This window comes from Neoarthrinium moseri, assembly GCF_022829205.1.
Source record: "Neoarthrinium moseri strain CBS 164.80 chromosome Unknown scaffold20_Wmoseri_CBS_16480, whole genome shotgun sequence".
NCBI lineage: Eukaryota > Fungi > Ascomycota > Sordariomycetes > Amphisphaeriales > Apiosporaceae > Neoarthrinium > Neoarthrinium moseri.
In genome coordinates, this window is record NW_026055134.1 from 276,446 (window position 1) to 301,509 (window position 25,064).

A 25,064-nucleotide genomic window follows, 5' to 3' on the forward strand; every position below is an offset into this window, starting at 1 on the left:
CTCTCGTGAAGGCGCGCGACTCGCGTTGGCTGGCTGCACTTATTGGAGAGATGGCAGGAGGTTTTGCACACGCCCTTTGGCTTGGCCCGGTCTGGTCTTGGTCTTGGTCTGGTCTGGTCGCTACGCACAGAGCCAAGCCATCCCGCAAGTGGACGCTGTGGCCCGTGCGCCACGGCTTCTGGGGGGGAGATCAGTACCTTGGACGGGTATTGGAGACAACTACACGTACATAGCGCAGTTCTCAGCTGAGCGGCATCTTAACCACCTCCCACTTCATATGGAGACTATAGAAATCGTGATACAATCCACTTGCCTGCACTCGTGTGCCCTTTTTTCGAGACACGCCACTTGTCCACAATTACAGGCAGGCATTCTGTCTCTCTGGTTCATCCTACTGTAGCTGTGAACAAACACCTTTGCTGGATGCGATGTCTACATCAGGAATGCATACAAAGGACTAGTATCGCCATGTCTGCAAGCGAGTGGGTAGGTCTCTCCAGTAGGTGCGACAACCACCCATCCTGATTCTGTCAATGGACTTGCACGTATGGCGCCGTCGATTGATGCTTTTCACCGTGACCGCGTCACGGTCAAATCTCTGTTTTCTCTTCCCTACAGGTCTGTCGCTAGTCTGGCCAAGGCACTCACAGGTCCCCGGCCCTACGGCGAGTTTTTATTACTGGCTCTTGGTACCGAGCCGTCCCGGCTTGGTCAAGCCTTCCACCGGCATTGTATCTAATGCTTCTGACTGATATCGGGGGAGCAATCCTCTGGCAGCCTCCGACTGCCCCGTGATCGTGCCACGGGCTCTCCGTCCCCGCCATCATGCAAAATTTATCAACCCGCGACGCCACGCTTCGATATGCGACAAAGAAAAGGAGGTATATGGATGTACTTCTTGGGGCTGCATCCACCACGCCGCTCACGAGCAGCCCCGTTGTTTCTGGGGCGGAAAGACCTTGCACTAGAAGGCTGAGCCAAGTCCTTGCTTGGACTGCCGCTTGCTGAACCGATTCCTCTTCGTCGTGTTGGACGTGTCTTCGAGGCTGAGCTGGCTCTTGCTCAGGTGATGTCTCTGCGACCGGTCGCTGATCCCAAAGCCTTCCGAGTAGGCGTTGTTACCGCCAAAGGTGCTGGCCGGGCTAGACATGGAGGACGACATCTCACTAAACCCATTGTCGCCATTGTAGGCTCCGGCCATGTTTTGGGACATGGCCATATCCTTGGCTTGTTCCAAACACTCGAGCCAGTCGTCGGCCGTCGGCCGCGAAGAGTCCAGCGAGTTGGCTGCTTTGGGCTCTTCAAACGTGTAGTGGACTCCGTACTGCGTCAGGTCAGCCAAAAGGGGAGCTACTGTACCGAGTGGTTCCCTCCACTTACCGAGTCTACACACCACACTGTCTGCCCCTTGGCGTCTATCTGTGTTCGCCAAGCGCTGTCGGGCGCCAGGAGTGAGATCTCCTGCTTCGCCTTCTTTTCTTCTCCCCCCGCGGGTGCCAGCACTATCCTACCGCTCGACGTGATCATAACCAATCGCTGTCTCTTCTTAGTCGTGCTCCCACCGAAGAACCGTGCAAACTTTCTATGGCCCTCGTCGCCGCCGTTCTTGGCGTGCGGGCTGTTGGGTATCGGTGCTGATAGAATTAACAAATCACCGAGCCTCAGTATCCTCTCATTCGTCTTGGTCAAAACTGGCGACCATTCGATGTCCAGTTGTGACGGAGGTGGGATGTCTGTAATGATTCTGCCGGGTGTGCGCGATGCGCCGTTGCTCGAACTCGGGGCCAGTCTGGACATGGCCTGGGCCGCATTGGATTGTCCGTTCAACTGGATGATCTTGGCCTCCGGCGTAGGCGGGACGTAGGGGCGGAGACGAGGCGCTTTCGTCCGCCAGAGGCCTTTGCCGAAGGTTTGCCCATCGAAAAACTCATGGTTCTTGATGTGCTCGATCGTCAGCCTTCGTGACGGGTCGCGGACGAGCAGCCGCTCGACCAGATCGCGCGCTGCCGGTGGGAATCCCTGGGGAAATTCGTAATCGAGGTTGATGATCTTTTCGAAAGTCAACCACTCCGTGCCCCCCTTAAATGGCGGTCGGCCAGCCAGCATCTGATATATCATGCATCCGAAAGCCCACAAGTCACTAGCCTTACAAGCGTTCCTATCCTTGAGAAGTTCAGGGCTGACGTATTCGGCTGTACCGACGAACGAGTCCGCCCTGTTGTCATCTGACGCCTTGTTCTTCCCGCTCGGGTCGTCCAGCCTGGGGGGTTGTTGTGGCTTTGGCGACCTCGGGTCTGTCAATAGTCGTGCCGTGCCAAAATCAGTAATCTTGACATGCAATTGCTCATCGAGGAGCACGTTCTCGGGCTTGAGGTCGCGGTGTATCACGCCACGAGAGTGCATGTACTCAATAGCGTCCAAAATCTGAGCACCGAAATACCTCGTGCATTCTTCGTCAAACGTCCCCGTCTTCTTCAATACGCCAAGAAGTTCTCCACCGGTGCACAGGTCCAGAACGTAATACAGGGAGCTCTCGTCTTGAAAGGTGTAGTATAGACGGACAATACCAGGGTGTTCCGTCAGGCGGTTGAGCGTATCCTTCTCAATGTTGACGTACTTGATCTTCTTTTCCTTGATGATATGCCTCTTCTCAAGGACTTTGACGGCGTACTCTTTCAGGGTTTGGCGATCGGTTGCGAGGTAGACGGTACTGTAAGAACCCTCACCAAGGATTCTGCCAAAAGAGAAATCCCGAACGCCCTTCTTTACCGGCTTCATCACGGTCTTTCCGTTTGCATCCACCTCCTTGCGCATGCTGACCGCCGCGCCCCTGTCCTTCCACTCCTCGCTGCTTTGTGACACTGGGACTTTGATGCCTCCAGTAGGTTCCGGGGCAATGGGAATGCCAGGGATGGACGCATAGCCTCCGCCCATACCTTTCGAGCTCCTCCTAGGAGGGAGGGGCCCGCTTCCTGCTGGCAAGGGCACCTGCCGGTTCGGATTGTATGATCGTTCGCGGTGGCTTGTCTCCCGCGTGGGAATACTGCCGGGGTCTGCGGAGTAGGAGGGCCCAGATCTCGAATCGGTCCGGGTGGGGATGTTGAACATGGAAGACCTCGATGGTTCCGTCCGCAGGAGGTTGTATGAGTTGGCAGCCTGGTCTCGCTCCGCGGAGGTGTAGAGAGCAGAGCCGGGGCGGGAGGTGGAATTCGGATAGGCAGGGGCGCCGTTTTGTGGATAGGCGTGGAGTTGGCTCGATGGTTCAGGACTTAGGCCGGGGGTGGGCATCACCGACGATTCAGCTGTCTGGCTTCTGCTCGGTCTGGTGTGAGACTCGAGCTGGGGTGCAGAATCGATGGCGGCCGAGGACTCGTCAGGTTCGGTCGAGGGCTCTCTCGAAGGACCGGGGTCGGCATCGTCTGGATTGGCTATCCGCAGGCCGCCAAGGGCTCGGGAGAGACTCAGGTCGTTGTTCATAGCTGCTGCGGTCGCAGGTAGCGCTGATGAGTGTGAAAGTCTAATGTGCTAGGACGCAGTTTGGGTTGGGCGGGCGTGCCAACAACATCCAGGGTCCCGTTCACTGAGCAGCGGCCGATCGACCGGGAACGAAGGGACTCAATAGCGGTCAAATGCAGAGCTCTCCTCATGAGTGCTGGCCGGGGCCTGTCATGCGTGCTCGCAGCAGGAGAAATTGCCGGCAGCAGGAGGCCGCGATGCTGCGTGGGATGTTGGGTTGCGGCTAGGATCCGATGGCGTGTCACGCTCAATGGGCAGCGGGATAAGGTGCAGTTGCGTTGCGTTGCGTTGCGGGCGGCGTCAGGCAAGGAGGGTCGCGACACGGATCATGTCCAGCTGGAGATGAATGGCGGGCCCGTTAGAGTTCACAGTTGAGCCAACTCAGAGGCCGAGCCACTGCAGGGAAAAGGGCGCGCGGGACGGGGTATGGAGATGGCTTGCACAGGATCCAAGCCGTTCCTGAGTGAGGACATCAGGGCAATTGGGATGGGCCGTGTCGGTGGATGAGGTGTTGGAGAACCCGTGCAATTTCACGTTTGACAGGTACGTATTACTGCGGATCGCACTTCGGTGGTGAAGCGGAGTGGACGCCCGGCCGTCGTTGGGCCGTGCTGAGCGCTGCCCTCTGTGTCTGTCGACAAGGCTTGTACGGACGAAGTAGGGATCCCAGATTGAGTTAGGTTGAGTTTTTGGGTGCCTGGACGAGCGAAGCCTGAGGGAGAGCAGGAGGAAGAGGGAACAGGAGAGCCGTATTCGAGATTGCTGGACGATTACTGTCTACACGGGAGCCACTGTAATGACCGCCCTCCTTTCCGCCTCTGTGTCCAGCTGCACCACGGGATTGATTGACTTTGGAGACCAGGCCACAATGGCGTTGTTTCAAGCAAAGAATATCATTACGAGCGTCCAATCTCGGCCGTGCAGCGCCCCTCGCCGCTTAGCACTGACTGTAGTTACAGTAACTAACCTAGTGCTCTGTAGGATCAATCTGACAATTCCAATTACGATGGGCCGAGCCCAGAGGTCTTCTGGAAAACAGGGATGGTGTGTACTATGGTACACAGGAGGCGGTCCGTAGCACGCATAGTGAAGTCCGCTCTTCTACCATAGTACCTAGACTTCGGCGGATCATGCAGCGGGACCAGCAGCTGCACTTCGATACGTTGCTTGTAAGCTGGTATTCTCTTACTCTGAAGCACCGGTAATCCTCCGGCGAAGCCTGTCTATTACATCGGTCCAGATCGATCGTTCTCCCTTCTTCTCAAATCCGGACGGGGTCACGTGACATGCGTATCTGGCGGCGGCGTCGTGTCGTTGTCCCAGTATCAAACCACACCTAAGCAGCAAGTTATCCGCAGTCAAGTGCATATGAATGTTATGCGTTAGTATCTAAGCATCTAGCTATCCAGTTACCTAGGTATACTCCGAAACACAGTCGCTCTTCAGCGTTACTAGAGACTGTCCCTGCGCGGGAGTTGTGCCTTCGTTACCAGTTGTGACTTCCTGTTTATGAACTCCAGAGCGCTCTAGCGGCAATGATGCAGGTGAGGTAGAAAGGAGGAAGCAGCAGGTGGGCTTTAATACCGCCTCAGTCAGCGACTGGTGCCACAGGCATGTTGAGCCATCACAAAGTCGGATGTTAGATATGGCCTACATTGGACAGGAGCAGTCCGGTTTCCCTCTCAATTCGTTCCGTTGCCGCAGAGCAGAACCTAGCTAGAACGAAATCAACTCCATTGCCAAGATGCTACGATACCCAGCTACCACAATCTCCTTGACGATGGCCGAGATCAAGGACTTCGAGCAGAAGCGTCGTTTCAGAAGATATCTGGTGATGGAAGATGCTCGGGCAGCTCGGGCAGCTCGGGTGCAGAGCCGGGCGCCGCCCGATTCCGTGAAACCGGCCGAGTCTGTAGCCCTTGAAGTTATCGCCTCCAAGAACCCGGGCCACGATGTCGAACAAGCCACAAAGCTCGTGGTTGAAACTGGCCCTACTGACACGGACGTGACTGTAGACGACACAGCATCGCGCATGAAGCTTCCCTGTCAACGTTCTCGCAGTTCGCCGATTGTTGAACCGTCAGAAGACGCAGTCTCGCCACGCCCGTCAACTGCATCAAGTGCCAGTCACACGCCGTCCTATTCAGGCGTACCACAAAGAGATAATACTAAATCTTACTCGATAATGTTGCCCCCACCATTCTCGCTAGGTACAAGGGTGGTATCAGATGAGCATTCCTTGCCTTCAGTTCGTGCTCTGGGCCCAATGAGACTTTACTGATCTGACAAGAGTAGACTCAACGATCGCCGACCATATCGTCATTGGCGGCGCGAAGGGACTTGGAACACATGCCGCCCATAACACCGCAGCGAGTCTCTTCGCTCGCCGCAACTGTGGATGCGCACTTCACTAGGCCTGTCAGTCAAAGCTCGACCAAATTGATTCCGAATTGTAGACTAACAGAACTCGACAGTCCACGGACGGCGAAACAGAGTTGGACCAGTCTACTGTAAGATATATAGAGGCCTACACCAGGTCACCCACTCGCCCGCTGCCGTCGACGGGTAACGCTCCAAATTCGAATACGTCCTCGCGTGAAAGGCGGTCTGAGGGACGAATCGTGGATACACCACGTCCAAGCTCCAGGCTTGAGGTTTACAACGACTCCTTACCATCATCTGTGCAGCCTCGAACTCCTCGTAACTTGGCAGAGACACGCCATCAGAGCCGGCTGCATGGCTCCTATACGGCGCCTATCACCCGATCCATGCGGCAATCTGGCTACAGTTCCAGTACCGCGCGTGGACGCTCCAGCAGAGCCCATAGTCCCTCTGGGATGGAAACACCAGGCTTCCGTGGGCTGTACGGTGGCGTAGAGAACTCGGATGACTTGACGCTCTTTCAGGAGGCTTCTAGGCTCCATGCGGGTCAGGAAGACGACGACGCAGGCCAAGGCTAGAATGAGCGTGTAGGCGTGACAAACACTAAGGACCTTGGGCCGCATTTGCTTCTAAGAGATATGAAATGGCAAATGACATTGATAGAGCATTCAGTCGCAACACGTACACATACGGCGCATTCTACTTTTGGGTCGAGAAGCAAGAGGAGAAGCAAAACAAAAAGAAAAGATACATCCCCGCCGCGCGCTCTGTTTGCATTCGTTGACCGTATTGAGCATGCAGAACTACATAAAGTTCTGGTCATGAAATCGTGGAGGGCATTGGGAGGAGGACAAGCAATCGTGAAACACTGAGCATGGAAGCGACTGGTATGCAAACCAGTCGAATGTCACTGACCAACAAAGGGCGGACGGCGTCTCGTTTCCCATCGGCAGTTTGGGAGCTGGAGGTTGCCATCACCTGGGCAGTCCACCAAGCACAAAGGAACAAATGGTTCCGAAGTTCCGGCAATCGCGCCCTGACCACTTTGGCCACTCTGGTTAGACTTTTTGGTTTCGGGGTGTCACGGAGAGGATCACGAGCGACGCTGCTGCAGGTTACATGTCTCTCGGGTGACGGCGCACTTTAGGACCCTACCCTCCCCTGCCGGCGGTGTCTGCCTTCCTTCTTGCACGCCTCTTGAATCAAGGGACCGCCGATCTAAACCCGATTCTGACGAGCAGGACTCCGGCCTATCAGAGGCCGACTCTCGTCAGAAAAGTTCCGTCCCTGTCGTTGCCCCAGGTCTCCACCCTCAAGGATGTCCAGGGTCGCAGCCAGAAAGCAGCCAATCATGGCGGCGCAGGGTGCTCTGAGAAGGCCAACCCTGGTCGCCTGGGGCGCTGGGGTCGGTGGCCCTGCAAGGTCTCCACCCTGAACCGTGCGAGGCAAAGCGACCGCGAGCCAAAGAGAGAGCACTGGCGGAAAAGGGAAAAGGCTGGCCGTCTGGTCAGCCAGATCTGACGTGCCGCTGCTGCTCGGTCTCAGCCGTCCAGACAGGGAAAGCGTTGGCTGGGTACCGGGGTACCAGCGAGCCCAGCAGGGACTCCGCGGAGGGCAAGGTACCGGCAGCGTAGGCCCATACATGCGTCCAGCTCGCGGCTTTGTCGCACACCACTCATCGCGGGCTCGCAGCAAACTGACTCTGGCGATCCATCCATCAGCCAGCCCCCGAGCCTCCATCCATGCCTCTGCACTCTGCAGAGCAACCGCGCCCATCCTTGCACGCTCTCGTCTCTCTCGTCTCTCTGGTCCTGTCTGCGCATCGGGAGCTCTGCATCTCTTCTCTTCCCATCCTCACAAGTACATCTATCTGCCACCACCCAACCACACCTCACCTCTCTTGTCTACCCTTCCCATCCCATTCCATACACATCCTCGTCCTTAGCCCTCCCGCTCACATATTAATGCATAGCCATTGCCCATACCGCCTCTTCTTATCTTGACCACCCACTCCCTTCCCATCCCATAGCCAGACCACCGTACACAGGCTCGCCCGTCTGACCTTCGACGCACTCTATCGTCGGCTGCCTGCATCGTACCCTACCACCCACTGGCCCTTCGACCGCCATCATCCTGGTGTCCCGTGGACTAGTACTTATTCTTCCAGATCCCCAACTCACTTCTCCCAGCTCAATTCGTCTTGAATCCCATCTTCCACATATCATTCCAGCCTCCGGTTCACTGCCGCCACGCCATCTAGTGAACCGCCTTCGACCCTGCCCACACGACCGGTCGTCCACCCTCGCCAACAGAGCCCTTCGGGTCGTCTAACAAAAACTTGCTGTCTATCTCATCTGACATCTAGTACTCACAGGTCACAATGGGTTCCTTCTCACGTACTCAGTCCCCAGTCCTTGCCATGCCGCCGAGTGCTGCCCACCAGCCCGCGTTCGGTATGCCCATGTACTCGCTCCAGTCATCTCCTCTAAGCCGTCCTGGGCCCTTTTGTCCTTCTGCTCGGCCCCAACCGCCTGTGCAGCCGTCATTTCCACGCAGTGCCGGCCGCAAGCGCTCAAGAGATGAGGCAGCCATCAACCTCGATGTCGAAGAGGCCAAGCTTGAAACCATTGAGCCTGTCAAAGAAGCAGAAGACGAATGGGTCTATGGCGAGGGCATGGTCCTCATCAAGAAGTCTCAGGCCTATGTCGCCGACGCTGGCAGCCAGTCCGGAACTTGGCTCGAGGAAAAGGCAGCTGCAGAAGAGAAGCGCAGAAACGAAGAAGCCCGTGCAATCCATCAGCAAGAACGCCCTTCTCTTCGAAGCAACAAATCTCAGCGCCTTGACATGAGCTCTGTTTCCATCCCCGCTCTTGGCTCTCATCTCAATCGTTCCAGTCCCGTCCGCGACGTCAACGACACTGTCGCGGCAGCTCCTGCCCTGGCTGTGGACGGCAGCTCACAACCTGTCATCGACAACTTCACACTTCATCTGGGCATCGGCTGGAGTCGCATCAACACCGACGAACACAGACAAGCCGCCGCCCGGGGTTGGGCGCGTTACATTGAGAATCACTTCCCCATCAACAACGTCCAAATACAGCTTGAGAGCAAGGGTCTGCAATCCTATCTCGTCGAGGCTTCTGAGGGGTTCTTCCTCTTTGCCGAAGACTTGCAAAAGGGTCAGTTTATCAGCAGCGACCTCAACCAGACTTTCCAAAACCTCAAGGCCTCCCCGCCTGTCTTTGAGGGCCTAGAAGTCATGACTGCTGCCGGCACACCCCAGCCAACACCATCCCAAGATGTCGAAATGATGATGACTTGAGCGACTTATTGAGACCTGGCGCGAGGCACATGAGGCATATAGGACAGGGTTTCCTGGGTTGGTATCTTCGGTTAACTGGTGGGACTGGAGTTTGGGACGTGCTTTAGGAACTTCATTAGTTATTTCCTTACCTGCGACGGGTGTCGCGGTGATCAAAAGTCATGGAGCCTGTATTTTTAACTGTACGAATAAAGCCATTTCAGCCATTTGCCGTTTGAGACATGTCGTGAGACCCCAGATTTACTGTGTTCAATTCATAAACTGTTCTATCCTACCTAGGTAGATTCTATCTGCTGCGAAGCTTTGCCCAACGCGACGGCCTTGGGCGGCAATCGGTAGATCCCTGGAGAAATTGACGGACGCGTTGGCAGGCAGGTTCAGCATCTGTCTACTTGCTTACTGCTTGCCGTACCTCCTTCTATCAATGAGTTAGTGAATTTCGCGCTCGCTGAGTCGTATAGCTGCGATGTAGTGAGATCTTCACTGCTGTAATAACCATGACCACAAACGCGACCAGTCCAAGTGGTCGATGGACTGGTGACCCCCAGCAGCCAATGCCTCACTGCTCATGGCTCCCTCGATGACGGTCCAACGGTAGCCTTGCCCAGGTACGAAAATGGGCCTCGACTTTCAGATAGCTCAGATAGAGACGGTCCATAGAAAGGCGATGATCTACCTAGAGCGTGAGGTCATGCTGCGAGCCCGTGCGTTTCCGCAGTGCACCACCTGCTCGTCGCGGGCCCGGGCGTTGGGGCAGGCGTGCCGGACGGAAAAAAAAAAATATTGATCACCAAGGCCCCATCGCCCATGACGGATTGGACCTGCACGTAATGAAATCGTCCCTCCAGCAAGTGTCTCCTAGCAAGCAGTCTCTGCGGCCGGGGATGCCTCGCGGCGCATAGCGTGGGAGGTACCGCAGTCGAGCGTGGTTCGGATAGTGGACTACGGAGGGATTCCGCAGCAAGGTGGGCGGATGTAGCGGCGTCGTCTGGGAATACTGTCCGTCAAGCATTTTCGTTCGATGTGTGACTCTCTCTGCATAGTGGTCAATATCGGGCTGGCTTGCATGGTCGTCCTTTCATGACTTTGAAGCCAACTCCTAGCTGTAGCATGTCTACCAATTTTTGGTTAGTCTGACAGGCCTGGTAGGCTCTGTACTTGAGGGCAGTGCTTCACTCTGTCGAATTAACGCATATGACTCTATTTCTACCTAGGTATATCATCACGTATATTATCACCCGATGGACAGCTGTTTAAAATCGATCTGTGGTGGGAGTATCCCATCAAAGGATGGCTGTGCGCCAGTAGGAGCTGACCAGACACGATTGCCATTGATGAGATTAGACCTCGAACTGTAGGGATAAACCAACCTAGATCCTCTGAGAGCTCGAACCGCTATTATAGGCAGACCTATATCGCAGTCACCAGCATAAGTAACAGCAGGATCGTGTGGTCAAAGTCATGCATTCAAGCATCAAGTCTCTGGTGGCGCGTCAATTGCATCTGTGAGGTGATACCACTCTCCAGACGATGACTATTTAACATCTCATCATGCTACTCTCTGTTCTCCACCTCGGGCAGTCTTGGCCCATGAAACCCACGAGAGATGGACTTTACTGTACTCTACGGTGTATTAGTCTGGACAAAGCTACGGATCCGGGCACAGCTCACATGCCATCGAGAACAGTCCAAGTAATCGTTGGTGCACGCGATGAGTCCTATCCAGAATCCGGGTTTGGTGCGGCCCCAGTGGCTAGTGAATGACTGGCCAACATGTCCCGGCAGACCCTCCAACTCGACCCTACCCAGCTGAGCGGACGTGGAGCTTTGGCCGCAACGATAGGCTGGCGATGGCGCCGGCGGCCGATCGCCTGCAAGCGGCAGCATTACTGAAGCTGTCTGGTGTTGCATCGGGAGCAAGTCACTCGACTGCTGCCGTGCGCCGTCAAACAATAAACAGGCAAAGAACGCGGGAAAGGGGTTTCTGGTGGTGGATAGGCGCGACTTGGCCGTTTTCGCTCGCGTCTTCGGAAGGGTGGCCCTGGACCTGGTGTGACTAGCGTATCGTTAACGGGGCTCGTGGTGATGTTCTATCATCCAGCCTCCTCCATCTCCATGACTGCAGACACTTCCCTACATCTGCTGCTTTTCCTTTCTTCGCTATTTTCATTAGAATAATACGTCAGGACCCCGGACTGCGGCTGCCATCGGCCAGAAAGTGAGGCGACCGCCCTGTGAGTTTTGGCGACTTGAACCCTGGTTTTACCTGCCCGGCACCGACCTCCTGTGGCGAAATCACGGGCACAGCCTCAGAAAGTCAATCAACCCGTCAATCACGAGCTTCGGCACTGGACCGCTTGCTGGACTTGCACAGCGCTTCTGGCGTCCTGGGAAATAGCGGTGTCCTTACAGGCCGTTGCGGAGAGCGACACGGCTTCGAAACCAGGATTGCAGAAACTCTCGAGGCATCCAACTTCATGACATTGTGCGCAGAAAAGCATAGCGCATCCATCTCCAGCAGACCTTGCTTTCCGCTCCTCGTCCTGTCATGAGCTTCAGCCACACCACCTGCCCCTCATCAACTCGCCGTCTCACCACCGGCTCCAAGTCGCAATCGGAAGCTTGTCGCGCGGCCTGGCACTAGGAGCACATGCGGGCTCCTATGTCTCACGGCGCCCAGCACATTCGCGAACAAGAAAGCATATCGTAGGACAGGCGGCGAAGCTGGCCCTCCGTCTTCATGGTTTCGCAACGCGATCCCGAACCTCCATCCCACTCGCTCGCCGTCCGGGGAGCTCAGTCCGTAGTCGGCACGCGATCCTCCCGGCCCCACGGCTCGTCGCGCAGCAAGCGATACAACCGCTCCCACGCCGGCGGCGCCTCCTACATACCCCAGAATGAGTTCCCGGTCTTCAGCGCCTCGGGCGACGTCGAGATCCTGATCAAGGCGGGCGGGAGGGTCAACAGATACCTGCTGCACAGGCACACTCTCACGCGATGTTCGGGCTTCTTTGAGGCCTCGACCAGCCAGCAATGGTCCAAGGCCAGCATCCTCCCAGCCCTCCCGGAACCCCCGAGTACAGACGTAGCGCGGATAGCAGAGGACAGTGGTGTCAGTCTAGGAAGTGGCAGCTCTACGGGGAGCGGCTATGAAATCACACGGCCAGGCGCAGGATCGCCGGGCCCAAGAAGGCGGTGGAGGTACGAGCTAGACCCAGGGACTGGCCGGGACGATATACCGATGCTGGTGCAGAAAGAGGCGGATACCAACGGCGCCTTGACGGGCTCAGGCGCGACACAGCAAACCAACTCGATATTCGGCGGAGGGCCTAGCGCACATACGTCGTCGAGTCGTCACAAACACTCGCAATCGGCGACACACACGACCTCTTCGTTCTTCCGCTCCGTGGCAAACCTGTCTTTGACTGGCCACCACTCACCAAACAACCCACCGCCCGATGATGGCCCGCCTCTTTCGCAAGCGGATAACGATCTTCTTCGCGACTACGACAACCTCTTTCGCATATTTTACAATTACCCACCCGTGCTAGATGGTATCAACATAGCGGACGCATACGTTCAGTGCAAATCGCTGTTGACACTGGCAGACCAATACGATGCGCTTGCAGTCTGTGGTCCACGGGTCGACCATCACCTCTTGCAATTTCAGTCCCGTCTATGGAAACAGATAGCGAAATACCCCGTATCCTACCTCAAGCTGGGCTATCTGAGCAGATCCAAGGTCATATTCCAGGAGGCCCTTATCCATGTCGTAGGGCAGTGGCCGGCCGGCGAGCGAAGTATCAGGAGCGCATTACCAGAGATAGTATTGGACATCATCGAGGACAAGGTCGACGAGTTGGAAGAGACGGTATCGCGCATAGAAGGGCGTCTGTTCCGACTCAATCTGACCAACTCCCGCGGTGAGAGGGTGACGCCTGCCACGTCGTATCTCGACTGGCTCGCTGTGAGCTTCTTCCGGCAATGGCTCGCGGACAATACTGCCCCGGCTCCTCCGCCGCCGCCAGCTCCCTCAGGCTCAGATCGCCGAGGCGGTTCCGCGAACCGGCCAGCTCCTCCTCCCCCACCCCCGGCTGCTATGCCCAGTCTCGCGACCGTTGGCCGGACATACCGCGCATTAGGCTCCGCCAACAGCGCGGCCTACCTGACCCACGAAGAATGCAAGCGTTTCCTGAAGCTCACGCCGGATCTTTACAGCCGAGACAACCTCCGGAGGTTCGAGAAGCGCGTGGACGAGATGAAGACCGCCGCAAGGGAACTCGTGCGGCCGCTCATGGGCAGCGGCCTGGAGCTCGAGCTGAGCAACCCGGGCAAGGACGGCGCTGTAGCTGCGCCGGTCGGGTATCTAACCTGTGTTCGGGTCGTGGAGAGAGATTTGCCCTGGGCTGCTGAGGATTGATGAATTGTGCTCGATGCAAGAATGAAAGAAGAAGAAGAACGAGATGACGGGGGAGCATGCATAATGGATCATTTTATGACGAATCATGATATACGGATGGCGGATATTGCGTCGTTTACTTTGGGGGCTCGCTTTGTATATCGCAAGAGGCCGAGCTGGTTGTATGTTTTTTCTGCAGGATACCCATCATGATGAATAGGCTGATGACAATTTATAATCACAAGCTACTACTTCGTACGGAAACGTGACTTATAGGCTATGCGAGAAGGTTATATGTTCCAAGGTTGTCTGCAATTAACGCCATGAACGACCCAATGGCGAATTAAGTGCTTGGGTGTTTCGGTTGCACGCCGCTGGTTCGAGCTGCAAATCCGGAGGTAGTGTTAACCCAACGATCAGGTGGCATCTGGGCATGGATAGCCGCCCAAGTGCTCGTTTTAACTACAGTATTACCTACCTCCGGGCCTATGTAAGGTAGCTGGGTCCCTAACCAACTTAATAGCATATCGTAGCTTCTGCTCCCTGTGATCCCAGCCAACGACCAACGACATAGGCTCTGGCGCTGATCGGTTTCCATCAGTCGCCGGCTTGACTGATTGTCACTGCCTACAGCTACATCAGATTACAAACAGAGTAAATCAGCTCGCGGACTGAAATTTCTCATGGAATCCTTGTCAAAACTCCTCAAAGATGGCCGCAGCTATCTGTAAGATTGGCGAGTCTTTCACAGGAAGGCTAGGGATTTATACGCTCACGAAGCAGCTGCAGGAATGTGTCTGGCTTGGAAGGTAATGCAACTTGACTGAGAATATGCAATGACCCCAAGTGATTATGCTTATTCTAGCAGCAACCAGAACCAAGAACCCATCATTTTCAACGCTGTTCGGCACTTCCGTCTCCAGAACGAGCGCGACGTACTACTACGTTTCCAACACCGCACCCCATCTATACGACCTCTACTTGATGAGATTGAAAACCCCCAAGCGCTCATCCTCAAGTATTTGGACGACGATTTACTCCACGCTTCGCACACCAAGGGACTTAACAGACTGGAACTCAAATATGTTGCTAGACACGTTCTGGAGGCATTGGACCGGCTTCATTCCGATGGTTTCGTTCACACAGGTGGTACCACCTTCTCGATTCCAAGTGTTACTCCCAACTAAGGCCCAGCAGATATCAAGCCGAGCAATGTGCTAGTAAATAATGTGAAGGATGGGACGATCCGCTTCAAAGACGTGCAAGTTGGCGACTTTGGGAGCACAGTCTCGCAAGACTCCCCATATGCCCTTAATGGAGACCCCATTGGGACGCCGATGTTTCGAAGCCCCGAGGCACACATACAAATGAGGTGGGGCACGGCGACTGATATTTGGTCATTTGGAGCGATGGTGAGGATTCAATTCGCTTAAGCATGGCATGCGTTTGCTAATCTACTATTAAAATATACAGTTGATAAGCCTCATGTACGGTGGAGGTTTTCACATATTCAAACCTGATGTGCCTGCTGATCATGACGAATACGACATTAAGATCCTTATGAAACACCATCAGTGCTTCGGGCCATTCCCTATATCGTACGAGGAGATTGCCAATCAGGATCAACTGGCGGCTTTGACGTGGGTAATGGACAACTGCCCCAAAACAACCTTGAAGCCTTTCCGTTTCACTACCGAACGGGAAATTTCCAGGGAGGACAGAATGTTCATTTACAAGATTATGAAAATGGATCCAAGAGATAGACCAAGCGCAAGAGAGCTTTTGACGGACGCTTGGTTGTCCGAAGACTATCTAGTAGACTTTTCCCTCCCCAGTGTATACTGTCCCCTGCCAATAAGCCCACCACCAACTCAACATCGAAAACCAAAGTAACCAGTTGTTTTACCATGCACCAATGCTAAATGAGAGTTGGGGCCCATTCGGGGGGCCTGGTTTCTGGCGCCAACGTATTTTTCAGGCACGAGATAAGGCTCACTTCAGCGAAGCAGTAAAAGACCTTGGGTGATAACTCACGCCGGCTTCTTCGAAATCAGGGCTCTCAGGAGGTATACGAGGCGCTTTGAAATGATCAGACGAGGGGAGGATGGTTCAAATGCTTCAAGACAAGTGGAAGACATCTGGTCGTGAAAATCTCGAGACCAACAACCACCCCTACACCTTAGAGATGCTGTGTAGATCGTGCGTCGTTCATTGTTCTTCCGTGTCGTAATGGCTGGGGTATTTCCTCCAAAAGTGTGACCCATTCTCGCTACATGAGGGAGCATGTAGCACGAATATTGTTAATAATATTGGAAGTCGAAAAACACACTCCATTTTACACTATCCATAACCGAGTTTGCCTTGAAGAGTATTTAATCAATTACATAACGCCGACGCCATGGTATGCATATCCTTTTACCCTTCCGATTTGGTCGTAAAATATAATTCATGATGCAACTCTGCGCCGTTCTTTTCACTGACCAGTCAGATCAATGATACTGACATCGCTCATCCTCCATTTCCGCCCGCCCTCTCTCCCAATCCGGTCCGCCTCGGCCACCGTGACCTCGATCTCCTTGAAGAAGCCCGGCTCGCTCTTGCGCGGTGCGTAGATCTTGGTGGTGCGCATGCCGAAGGCATCGTTCAGTTTGCTCTGCCTGCGGTTCCCCGTCTTGGCTGTTACAGGCGAGGCTGCCGCCGTAGTTGTAGGAGGACAACACACTGCTGGTATAGAGCGAGGTGGTGCAGGTTTGGACAATGGTGAACTATCTATGTCTATCACGGGATGCAGGATTGTGTCGGGAGGGGTGAGTGAGGGCGGAATTGGTGAAACACGACTTGGGATCTTGCCCGCGAACGTGCTAAGCGGTGGGAGATCCAGATCATCATCGCTGTCAACGCCATCATACTCGGCACCGGCCGCAGAGGTTTCTACAGCGATCGTGCGGGCTCTCGTCAGGGCACTGCGTTGAGTACTGAACATGTCTTGGCTCTTCTCTCCTCTGGGGGAATTCGCTGGCATCGACTCTGTCCTGGCTAGTTTCCGACGTGTTCTCCCATCCTGTTGTGGCGAGGGACTGGAAGCTCTCGAGGTGGCCTGCAGTTTTAAGCTTTGATCTGGAGTTGTCTCTAAAGGCGTCCTGGATCGCCGCTTTTGAGGGCTCGTTATAAAACTGTCAAGCCCACTTTCGGCGGGAGGAGGACTTGATGTCTGCCTCACACGCGAGCGAGAAGACTTGGTAGGCGACGAAGGGGGGCTAGATGATATAAAAATGGCTTCCGAAGACTTGGGAGCGGTCGATACGGTCTTGCTGGCCCTGGGACTACACCGTGAGCCAGCGATCGTCCACGGGTTTACGCTAGAGTCCGCTTTGGGGTCCCGAGACGTTCCAGGGGCCTTCTTGAGATTGGGCTTCGTTGATTGCTTACTGGATCTCATAGGCCTGGAGGTTTTCGGCAGTTGAAACGCAGTTGCTGGAAGTGCAGACCGATTCTGCGACGAAGGAGGCAGCACCTCCAGTGGGTTATCGCTCCGTGAAGACGCCGTGGGCTTGGCAATGAGCGGCGTATTCGTGACTGTGCTGCTTGGTGGGAGGTTCTTGGAGACCTTGACAAACCTGTCAAGAGCTCCTATGGCCATACCCCCGAGTCTTGCAGTCTGTTTCGGTGCCTTTGTCGTCCTCTTCTTGGACGCTTTAGCACGCTGCGTTTCTTCCCAGTCTTCGACCATCAGAGGTATTCCAAGCTTGGCGATTGTCTCCGGCATCCAGAATAAGTCCGGCTCATTGGGACTGAATGGCTTCTTGGGTCCAAGTTTAGCGACGGCTCCCGTTCCATCTTCGTCGGCCAGGGCCTCAAACTCATCATCGCTATTCAACGCAAGTCCATCTCGGCCATATTCGATCTCTTCTTCCGGCTCTTCCTCAAAATTGTAACCAACGATTTCTGTGGGTGTGAAGCATATTCGGAGTTCGGGTGTGGCGTCTGTGCTGAAGTGTTCACGTCGGCTTTTGATAGAGTTCACAAGACTTTGCTCCTCTTCTTGTATTTGCTCGAGACTGCGAGCGTGGTCGGTACCCGCAGCACTTAGTTGCATGATCCTCTTGACAAGCAGACATGGTGCCAGGACCCGAATGAACTTGATCGCGCCACCCCTGTAGTTCCAGTCAAACGTCTCGCGGACGAATTCTCGTAATCCCAGAATGTCGATTGGCTTATCCCAAGGCTGGTTTCGCAATCTCTCCAGCACCGAGGGGGGCGAAACTACTGGATGAGTGTAATACCTCAGCACCTCTAGACTGGGAAAGTCCTCCGGAACCACGAGAGCCTTATGTTTAGTCCGGAAAAACCGACTCTCGTTCGTCCGCAGCTCGTGCATGAGGTTATCTCTCCAATCGTTGAGACCAGAGGCGTCCGAGCTTTTGAAACGGCAAAGGGTCTTGCCAAAGCCTGCTCTGGCCGCCTCGCAGGCCAGCTTGACACCAGCCCCTGGAATCCCTTCGGGTAGGTAGTCGCCGCCACTCATAAGAGCAACCAGCACCATCCCCTCACGGTCAAGTCCTGACTCGCTCTGACGCAGGTCCTTAGTGTCGAAAAGTGACATATGCGTCGGTGTCTTGCCCTTGCCCTCGGCTGACCAATTCCTCAGAGTCCGGGTGCAGCCAAACATGATGGTGTCGACATCCTCGCTGAGCACGGCATCCACGATGCCATTTAATTGCAACAATGCACACTCGGCTTCGGCCTCGCCGGGGGCGTCATGGACCTGAAAACCAAAGAGGCGGATCAACCGTTTGGCCATGGAAGTAGCGACACCATCTCCGCGGCCCGAGCGCTTGTTTCGCTTGAATACAGGCTTGTTCGGTCCATCAAAAACAAAGATGGGCTGGATGGAGAGGCTGAGCAAGCGAAGCAAGCGGTAGAACAACGTGCGGATAGCCGGGTTTGAGCCACCTCTCGCTGCTTGCACCTGGAATTGCCAGATAGAGATATCGATTGCGAGGCGCAGTGGCCTGCCCGTCTGCTCGAGCTGGTCAACAGCTAGTTTGGTGAGCGATATGCGCTTTCCGGGGCCAATTTCTTTGTATATCCTGAGTCGGGTCAGTCTGGGCTCGATGGCCGAGATAGCCTGTGAGAAATGGTCAAACGCACCCTTTGATACCCATCTCGAAGCTCCTACGAGATTGGAGGCCCAACAGCCGTGCAAATCATCCGGAAGCAAAATCACAAGCAAAAGTTATGGGGTATGGACTACGAGCTGTTCATGGTCGATAATGGGCGTTCACGTGTAGTCGTCATTGAGTTGAGGTCATCGATGGCTCTGAGCCCGCGCCGGTGGTTGTTGACTTTGGTTTCCACAGGGATGGCGGGGCAGCCATTAATGGGATACTTGCGCCACAAGTCCCTGACTTTTCATCGAGCCCAGCCAGCAAGCTTGATGAGATTCATAGAGACAATGAAAGACAAAAATCCAATACAAATCGGTCTAGAATCTCTATAATAGCTCATAGAGCATATTCCATATTCCTGTATGTAGGTCTGTGGTATGGAAGAGCACTGGTGTAGACTTTAGTGGAATGTCGCCAATACGCCAGGGGGTCGAGCTCCAAGACCCTTGCTGGACCGACCGACATCATTTCTTCGTTTGCCGACCGCAACGCGAACGAGACGTGCCGCCCGCCCGATAACTCCTAGCTTTTCTCTTGGCCATGTGAACTCCTGGTCAATAACGTAGTCTCAAGCGTAGCTGCGTCGTTCCACCATGTCGTCCAGCGCTGCCGCCAGCCTGCCCCATCGCAGCGTCGCTAGCATCCGCGCCGGGGGTCAATCGACCAGGGAGGCCACATCAGGAAGCCCGCACACGCCTACCCGCCCCTTATCGTCCTCCGTCTTGGGGTCTCCCGGCGGTGGTGGCCGTGTCGAAGATGAATCCATTGTGATCGAGCTTGGTTGTCGAAAGATCCGCGTAGGGTTTGCGGGGGATGCGGCCCCCAAACGGATCATCTCCTTCGACACCGAACAGGACCGACGAACTGGGGACTTAAGAGCTTGGGAGGCGGGATACGATGACGACTGGAGAAGGAGGACATCGGGGCGACCGTGGGGACACCAGCAGGAGCTGTTCCAGCTTGAATGCAGAGGACAGGACCTCGGCCTGGTCGGGGACAAGATCGAACGCGGTCTACGGGACGCCTTTACGAAATACCTCCTGATCGACTCGAAACCGAGAAAGATATCATTGGTCCTGCCACCCGCCATGCCGCTACCTATACTATCCTCTGTTCTCGATACTCTATTCAACCGCTTTCAGTCACCCTCGATTTCTCTGCTGTCATCCCCGGTTGCCACCACATTCGCAGCTGGCGTTCGGTCGGCGTTGGTGGTTGACCTTGGCTGGCATGAGACAACCGTCACAGGAGTCTATGAATACCGGGAAGTCAATACATGGCGGTCGACAAGGGCAGGAAAGATGCTTCTCGAAGAGACGCGGGATTTCCTAGTTGACGCTCTGGAGGGCCGAGAAGTCGGGTCCCAGGAGAGCCGACCACCGGCCCCGAACGATGTGGTCAGCTTTGAGGACTGCGAAGAGGTCGCAACACGGGTGCTCTGGTGCAAGAATGCCCACAGGAAACCTTCTGAGGATACCTCCGAAGGCCTACCTACCCTACATGAGCAAGACGAGTCAGAGACGTTGGACCCCTCCGAGGATCCCACACCTACACCAATAACACTCCCATCCTGCAAAACTACAAAGATGATACAGATACCGTTTTCTCGGCTGGCAGAACCATGCGAGACGGCCTTCTTCCAGACCTCATATGGGCCGGCAAACTTCGATGACGAGGAACTACCTCTTCACTTGCTTGTGTACCTAAGCCTCCTCAAGCTTCCGATTGACGTTCGCGCAGTCTGCATGTCGCGAATCATCTTCACCGGCGGCTGCTCCAACATACTCGGGCTCAGGGGCCGTATCTTCGACGAGGTGCGACTCCTCGCCGAGGAGCGGGGCTGGGATCCCATCCAAGGCCGCGGCGTCGTGGCATACAAAAACAACCCCAAGCTCAAGCGTCGAGGCGCCAACGGCGTGGCGACCGGCCAGCAAACGAACGGTGGCACTACGCCGACCATTCACACAACTCCACCTGATCCAGAGGAGGGAGAGGAACCAGCACCTAGCACACATCCAGCGCACGTCTCCCTGGATGACGACCCGGTGGAGAGCATGATCCGCAAGGAGAAAGAATACAAGCCGCCTGTGCAGGGCGCGCTGCGCGCCGTCGACTCGATGGGCCCCTGGGCCGGGGCCAGCCTGGCCACGCAGCTCAAGATCCCGGCCATCGCCATGGTCGACCGGGAGCTGTGGCTGTCGCAGGGCCTGGGCGGCGCGAGCCGGCCCAACGAGATCGACGTCCAGGCGCAGCAGAAGCCGTCTAGGCAGAGCATGGGACCCGGCGGGCTGATGAGAGGACAGGGTGCCCAGGCGAGCAATTGGACGCTGGGTGTCTGGGGCGCGGTGTAAGAGAGCGAGCGAGGGAGGGAGAGGCGTGAGGGACGGAATACCCATGGATGCTGTACAGCAATAGACGAGATATGATCTTCCAAAGATGAATTTATCGCAATCGATCACTCCAAAGTCGTCTAGTGAAATTGACTTTGGTTCTACCTAGAACAGCTCGGGAAGCTGTATCTACTGGCCAGTCTTCCCTAGCACTATGCCATCAATTCAGAGGTCGACCTTGTCTTTGAGGCTCGACGCAGGTAGATGCGATGGTATATTTACTACAACGCCGCTGAGGTACCGGTCCACTCAGAAGGGCAGGTTATTCTACAATGCTTTACAATCTCCCATGATTCCCAATAAGAGAGACTGGGGGTGGTGTACAGTATGCCACTTGCACCAACCAGAATGCTGGCTTCTATCACCAGAAACCCTATGCACAGAAATCAATCAGTACAGCTTCTTCAGCTGGTGCTTGAGGCCGATATACTCCTTGCCCATGGATTCCCACAGGCATTCCGGCAGCTTGACACGCATCTCGTTCTCGTCCCAACCGTTCTCGAGCACGGCAGCGAGCACCCGGGGCACGGCCAGCGCCGTGCCGTTCACGGTCCATGGGTAGAGCATCTTTCCGTTGGACTTGAACCTCGTCGCCAGCCTCCGGGTCTGGTAGTCGGTGCAGATGCTGGCGCTGGTCACCTCACCCCAGCCGTCATTCTTCTGCCTTCGTGACGGGAAGAAGGCCTCGATGTCGTTCTTCCTCACGGCCGAGGCGCCAAGGTCCGTGGATGGCATCTCGAGGATGCGACAGTGCAGCCCGAGCGTATGGAGGATATCGGTCTGGATGTCGACCATCTCGTCGAAGATCTCGGTTGCGGACGAGAGGTTCGGCTCGGACCACGCGAACATCTCGACCTTGTTGAACTCGTGTACTCTGTACAGGCCCTTGGTATCGACGCCGCGGGCGCCAGCTTCGGCTCTGTAGCACCTGGAAACGCCTACCCGTTTCAGGGGCAGTTCGCTCTCGTCAATGACGGTGTCTGCCTTCATGCCCGCGAGCGGGATCTCGGCTGTCCCTGCGAGCACGAGCTCGGGCTTGCCGCGGTCTCGGTCCGCTGCCGACTGCGCTAGAGAATAGATCTGTGTCTCCCCATTCTGGTCGCGCGGCTGGAACCCGCAGGCTGCGGCAATGTGACCGTAGACGATACTGGGCGGCGTGACCTGCCGCCATCCATGCTTGGTCACCACGTTCAGGGCAAAATTAATCAGAGCCTGCTCCAGCTGTGCGCCCTCATCCAGCAGATAATACCACCCCCAGCCGGACGACGTGGCTGCGCCGGCAAAATCCAGCAGCCCCAGCTCGGACCCGATGTGCACATGTGACCGCCACACGCGATCCGACTCAGCGGGACGAGGCTCCGGGTGGTCGTTAATGTACGACAAGACTTGGGCCTCGTCGCCGCGGGGCGTCTGCTCGCTCGTCAGGTTGGGTATCTGTAGTGCGAGGTGGTCGATCTCGGCAGTTAGGCGGTCTTCGCTCTGCTCGATGGTGGAAAGCTTCTCTTTCAGCATCTTTGCCTCGTCCAGTAGCTGCTCTCTGCTCATATTCCTGATATCTAGGGCGGCAGGATCTTCATCGCCCTGTGTAGTGGCCGAGTTGGCGATCTGCTTGCGCAGCAGGTTGTTGCGCTCGCGCAGGTGCCGCCCTTCTTTCTGGTGCTCCTGCCATTGCTGATGCAGCTCGTTGATTCGGTCTGGATAGGTGCTCTGGAGCTTGTAGTTGCGGTCCAGGCAGTTCTGCTCATGCAGGAAGGGGTTTTGTCGGATGTGCTTGATGTCGATGTTCGGCCTGGGAGCTATTGTCGGCCGGGTTGGGATGGGTTCTGACGAGCTCGGAGCTGAGTTGGAGAGACGCGCAAAGGCATGAAAGAAGCGCGTCTTTGAGGGCTGTAGACGGCATTGCCGACACACGAAGGACCTCGGAGACAGCTTCATATCGACGCAATGCGAGATCCTCGACTTCACGAGACTTGAAGGGTGTGCTTGTCGTGCTGCTCACAACTGCACGAGGTGGGAGGTCCACCAGGGCACCAAGAATTTGGGGGTCCTCCGGTTAGGTAACGCCGATTCCTGCTAAATCGACGGGTAGCTCCCCGCAAATCACAGGGGTAGCTTATTAGCCTCTGCTGCCTTGGAACTTAAGTTAGTCGACGGCAATACTTCAGGCGCTAAAGTTTCCATAGGTAGTCAACTTGTTAGCGTTAAGCAGGTATGAATGCCGACAACTATGTTGTGCTCTATTAGTCTGTATAGACCATCCAGTGCACACCATGGAAACCCCATTACTATCGTCTTGGCCCCGCTGAGCTGTTGTCATCAGGGCTACCTTTGTCAATCTCTCAATACTGATGACCTTACAGTTGTGCTGCGAGAAAAGCCTGTTCCTGCCCTCTTATATTCAGTTGCTCATGAAGAACCAAGAGTAACGTGTAGGTCCTGTTTTACATTGTCGCTTCAGCGACCCCTCCCCCAGACATAATTTGTTCTTCCAAAGCATCCAGCATTGGTACACTTATGGAGGCTTGTACAATAGCCCGTCTTAGCAGGCAAGTCCGCACCGAACTGAATTTGTTTACCAGCTCTACCGCCCTCAAATCTGTAGGGGGTCATTTTTGACCAGTCCCTATCTTCTACTGCTACAATGAACGCTTCGAGGTGTTGATTCACGTGAACGGAGCAGTGCGAAAGATTGATCAACTGTAAACAACTGTTTCACGGTGTTGGTACCAGCACCCGCTGCTTTTGGACTTGAGGCCTTCTGAAGTATGGAGAAACGTCTCCAATAGATTTGTGCAGTGGGAAAACCAATTCATAATACTCGTTCCTCGGCATGCGCTCTAGTAGACACTGGGTCCTACTCGATAAGCGAGCTGTTGATATACCAGTCCGGGTGATACAAGTTCTGGGACTATATACGAATAATTTCCATCTGGTAGACCTCTTCCACTTGTTTAGACCATATAATGGCAATGACACGAGCGATATTAGCAATAATCTGCTTGATTGCGATGTACGCAGCGACGAAGATCACTATGCTACTCTCGTCCACATCCAAGAACGCCTTCGGGTCATCCAGATCCGTGGTTGGTCAGAGCCTTCTTTGCTTTTCTTGAGGTGAATCGTCGGGGTCTCGCGCAAAACACAGTATCTTTGCAAATTCCATCACTCCTGACAGACAAGCCTCGAGAGAAGTACGTACTGGGTCGTCGAAACGTGGCACGCATCTGGGCCTAGCGTCCATGGCCCACAAGCAAGCCCAATGAGCTTGCAGATTTAGCTCCGAGAGACGAACCCATTTGTGAGGCGTAGTGCTGGGGGAAGGGGTCGGATTTCCCTATGCAGGTGTTTCGCTGGTCCCTCTCTACCAATCAAGCGAGCGCGGGCTTGAGCTATCGCCTAACGGTGTGGCTAGACGGACGAGAAAAGGTGGCTGTGAACAAGAACTCTCATTCGCACCCGCAACGAAGTGATGAAGGCTGACTTGTCATAAATATGCCCATGAGACCCGCTGTGCTCTGTCTTGCTTTAAATATCAAAACCAAAAGTCACAGGATCAAGTCTGTTAGGATGACCCGTAGACTTCACGTATAAAACCTACTATATTTGGAGGCACTCAAGCTCTATCCTGACATCGCATCGTCATCTATATTGTGACGGACAAAAACAATAAATAGTACGGACAAAGCAACGACTTCAAGAGGCAACAAGTTATCTACACACAATCTCGACATGGCAAACGGGTAAGATATGGTAGCCCTCTCACACTGAAGTTGATATCTAGAACAGCCAAGCTAGTGGCAACCTCACACAGCTTGCCATGATGACATCGGCTTGGCCCCCGCGATGTAGAGCCATGCACTGACGAATCCTTCTGCAGGAAAACAACA

The 25,064-nt window shown here is 55.1% G+C and overlaps 8 protein-coding genes across 8 annotated transcripts; 4 read left to right on the forward strand and 4 right to left on the reverse strand.

The window, feature by feature from the left end:
- Window positions 1-964: 964 nt before the first annotated feature.
- On the reverse strand, window positions 965-3,477 carry JN550_006079 (uncharacterized protein; the record flags this gene model as incomplete). Its single annotated transcript, XM_049317778.1, has 2 exons — window positions 965-1,324; window positions 1,381-3,477. 2 exons carry the CDS (start codon window positions 3,475-3,477, stop codon window positions 965-967), a joined length of 2,457 nt encoding a protein of 818 aa, XP_049171965.1.
- Window positions 3,478-5,260: 1,783 nt separating this feature from the next.
- On the forward strand, window positions 5,261-6,476 carry JN550_006080 (uncharacterized protein; the record flags this gene model as incomplete). The annotated part of the gene is made up of 3 exons (XM_049317780.1): window positions 5,261-5,665; window positions 5,812-5,934; window positions 5,991-6,476. 3 exons carry the CDS (start codon window positions 5,261-5,263, stop codon window positions 6,474-6,476), a joined length of 1,014 nt encoding a protein of 337 aa, XP_049171966.1.
- A 640-nt stretch (window positions 6,477-7,116) lies between these two features.
- On the reverse strand, window positions 7,117-7,674 carry JN550_006081 (uncharacterized protein; the record flags this gene model as incomplete). The annotated part of the gene is made up of 1 exon (XM_049317781.1): window positions 7,117-7,674. The coding sequence occupies one exon, from the start codon at window positions 7,672-7,674 to the stop codon at window positions 7,117-7,119; it is 558 nt and encodes a 185-aa protein (XP_049171967.1).
- A 604-nt stretch (window positions 7,675-8,278) lies between these two features.
- JN550_006082 (uncharacterized protein) lies at window positions 8,279-9,220 on the forward strand (the record flags this gene model as incomplete). Its single annotated transcript, XM_049317782.1, has 1 exon — window positions 8,279-9,220. One exon carries the CDS (start codon window positions 8,279-8,281, stop codon window positions 9,218-9,220), a length of 942 nt encoding a protein of 313 aa, XP_049171968.1.
- Window positions 9,221-11,960: 2,740 nt separating this feature from the next.
- Window positions 11,961-13,640, forward strand: JN550_006083 (uncharacterized protein; the record flags this gene model as incomplete). The annotated part of the gene is made up of 1 exon (XM_049317783.1): window positions 11,961-13,640. The coding sequence occupies one exon, from the start codon at window positions 11,961-11,963 to the stop codon at window positions 13,638-13,640; it is 1,680 nt and encodes a 559-aa protein (XP_049171969.1).
- Window positions 13,641-14,330: 690 nt separating this feature from the next.
- Window positions 14,331-15,512, forward strand: JN550_006084 (uncharacterized protein; the record flags this gene model as incomplete). The annotated part of the gene is made up of 4 exons (XM_049317784.1): window positions 14,331-14,428; window positions 14,485-14,768; window positions 14,817-15,031; window positions 15,093-15,512. The coding sequence occupies 4 exons, from the start codon at window positions 14,331-14,333 to the stop codon at window positions 15,510-15,512; spliced, it is 1,017 nt and encodes a 338-aa protein (XP_049171970.1).
- A 580-nt stretch (window positions 15,513-16,092) lies between these two features.
- Window positions 16,093-18,784, reverse strand: JN550_006085 (uncharacterized protein; the record flags this gene model as incomplete). Its single annotated transcript, XM_049317785.1, has 2 exons — window positions 16,093-18,709; window positions 18,771-18,784. 2 exons carry the CDS (start codon window positions 18,782-18,784, stop codon window positions 16,093-16,095), a joined length of 2,631 nt encoding a protein of 876 aa, XP_049171971.1.
- Window positions 18,785-21,567: 2,783 nt separating this feature from the next.
- On the reverse strand, window positions 21,568-23,112 carry JN550_006086 (uncharacterized protein; the record flags this gene model as incomplete). Its single annotated transcript, XM_049317786.1, has 1 exon — window positions 21,568-23,112. One exon carries the CDS (start codon window positions 23,110-23,112, stop codon window positions 21,568-21,570), a length of 1,545 nt encoding a protein of 514 aa, XP_049171972.1.
- Window positions 23,113-25,064: the final 1,952 nt, after the last annotated feature.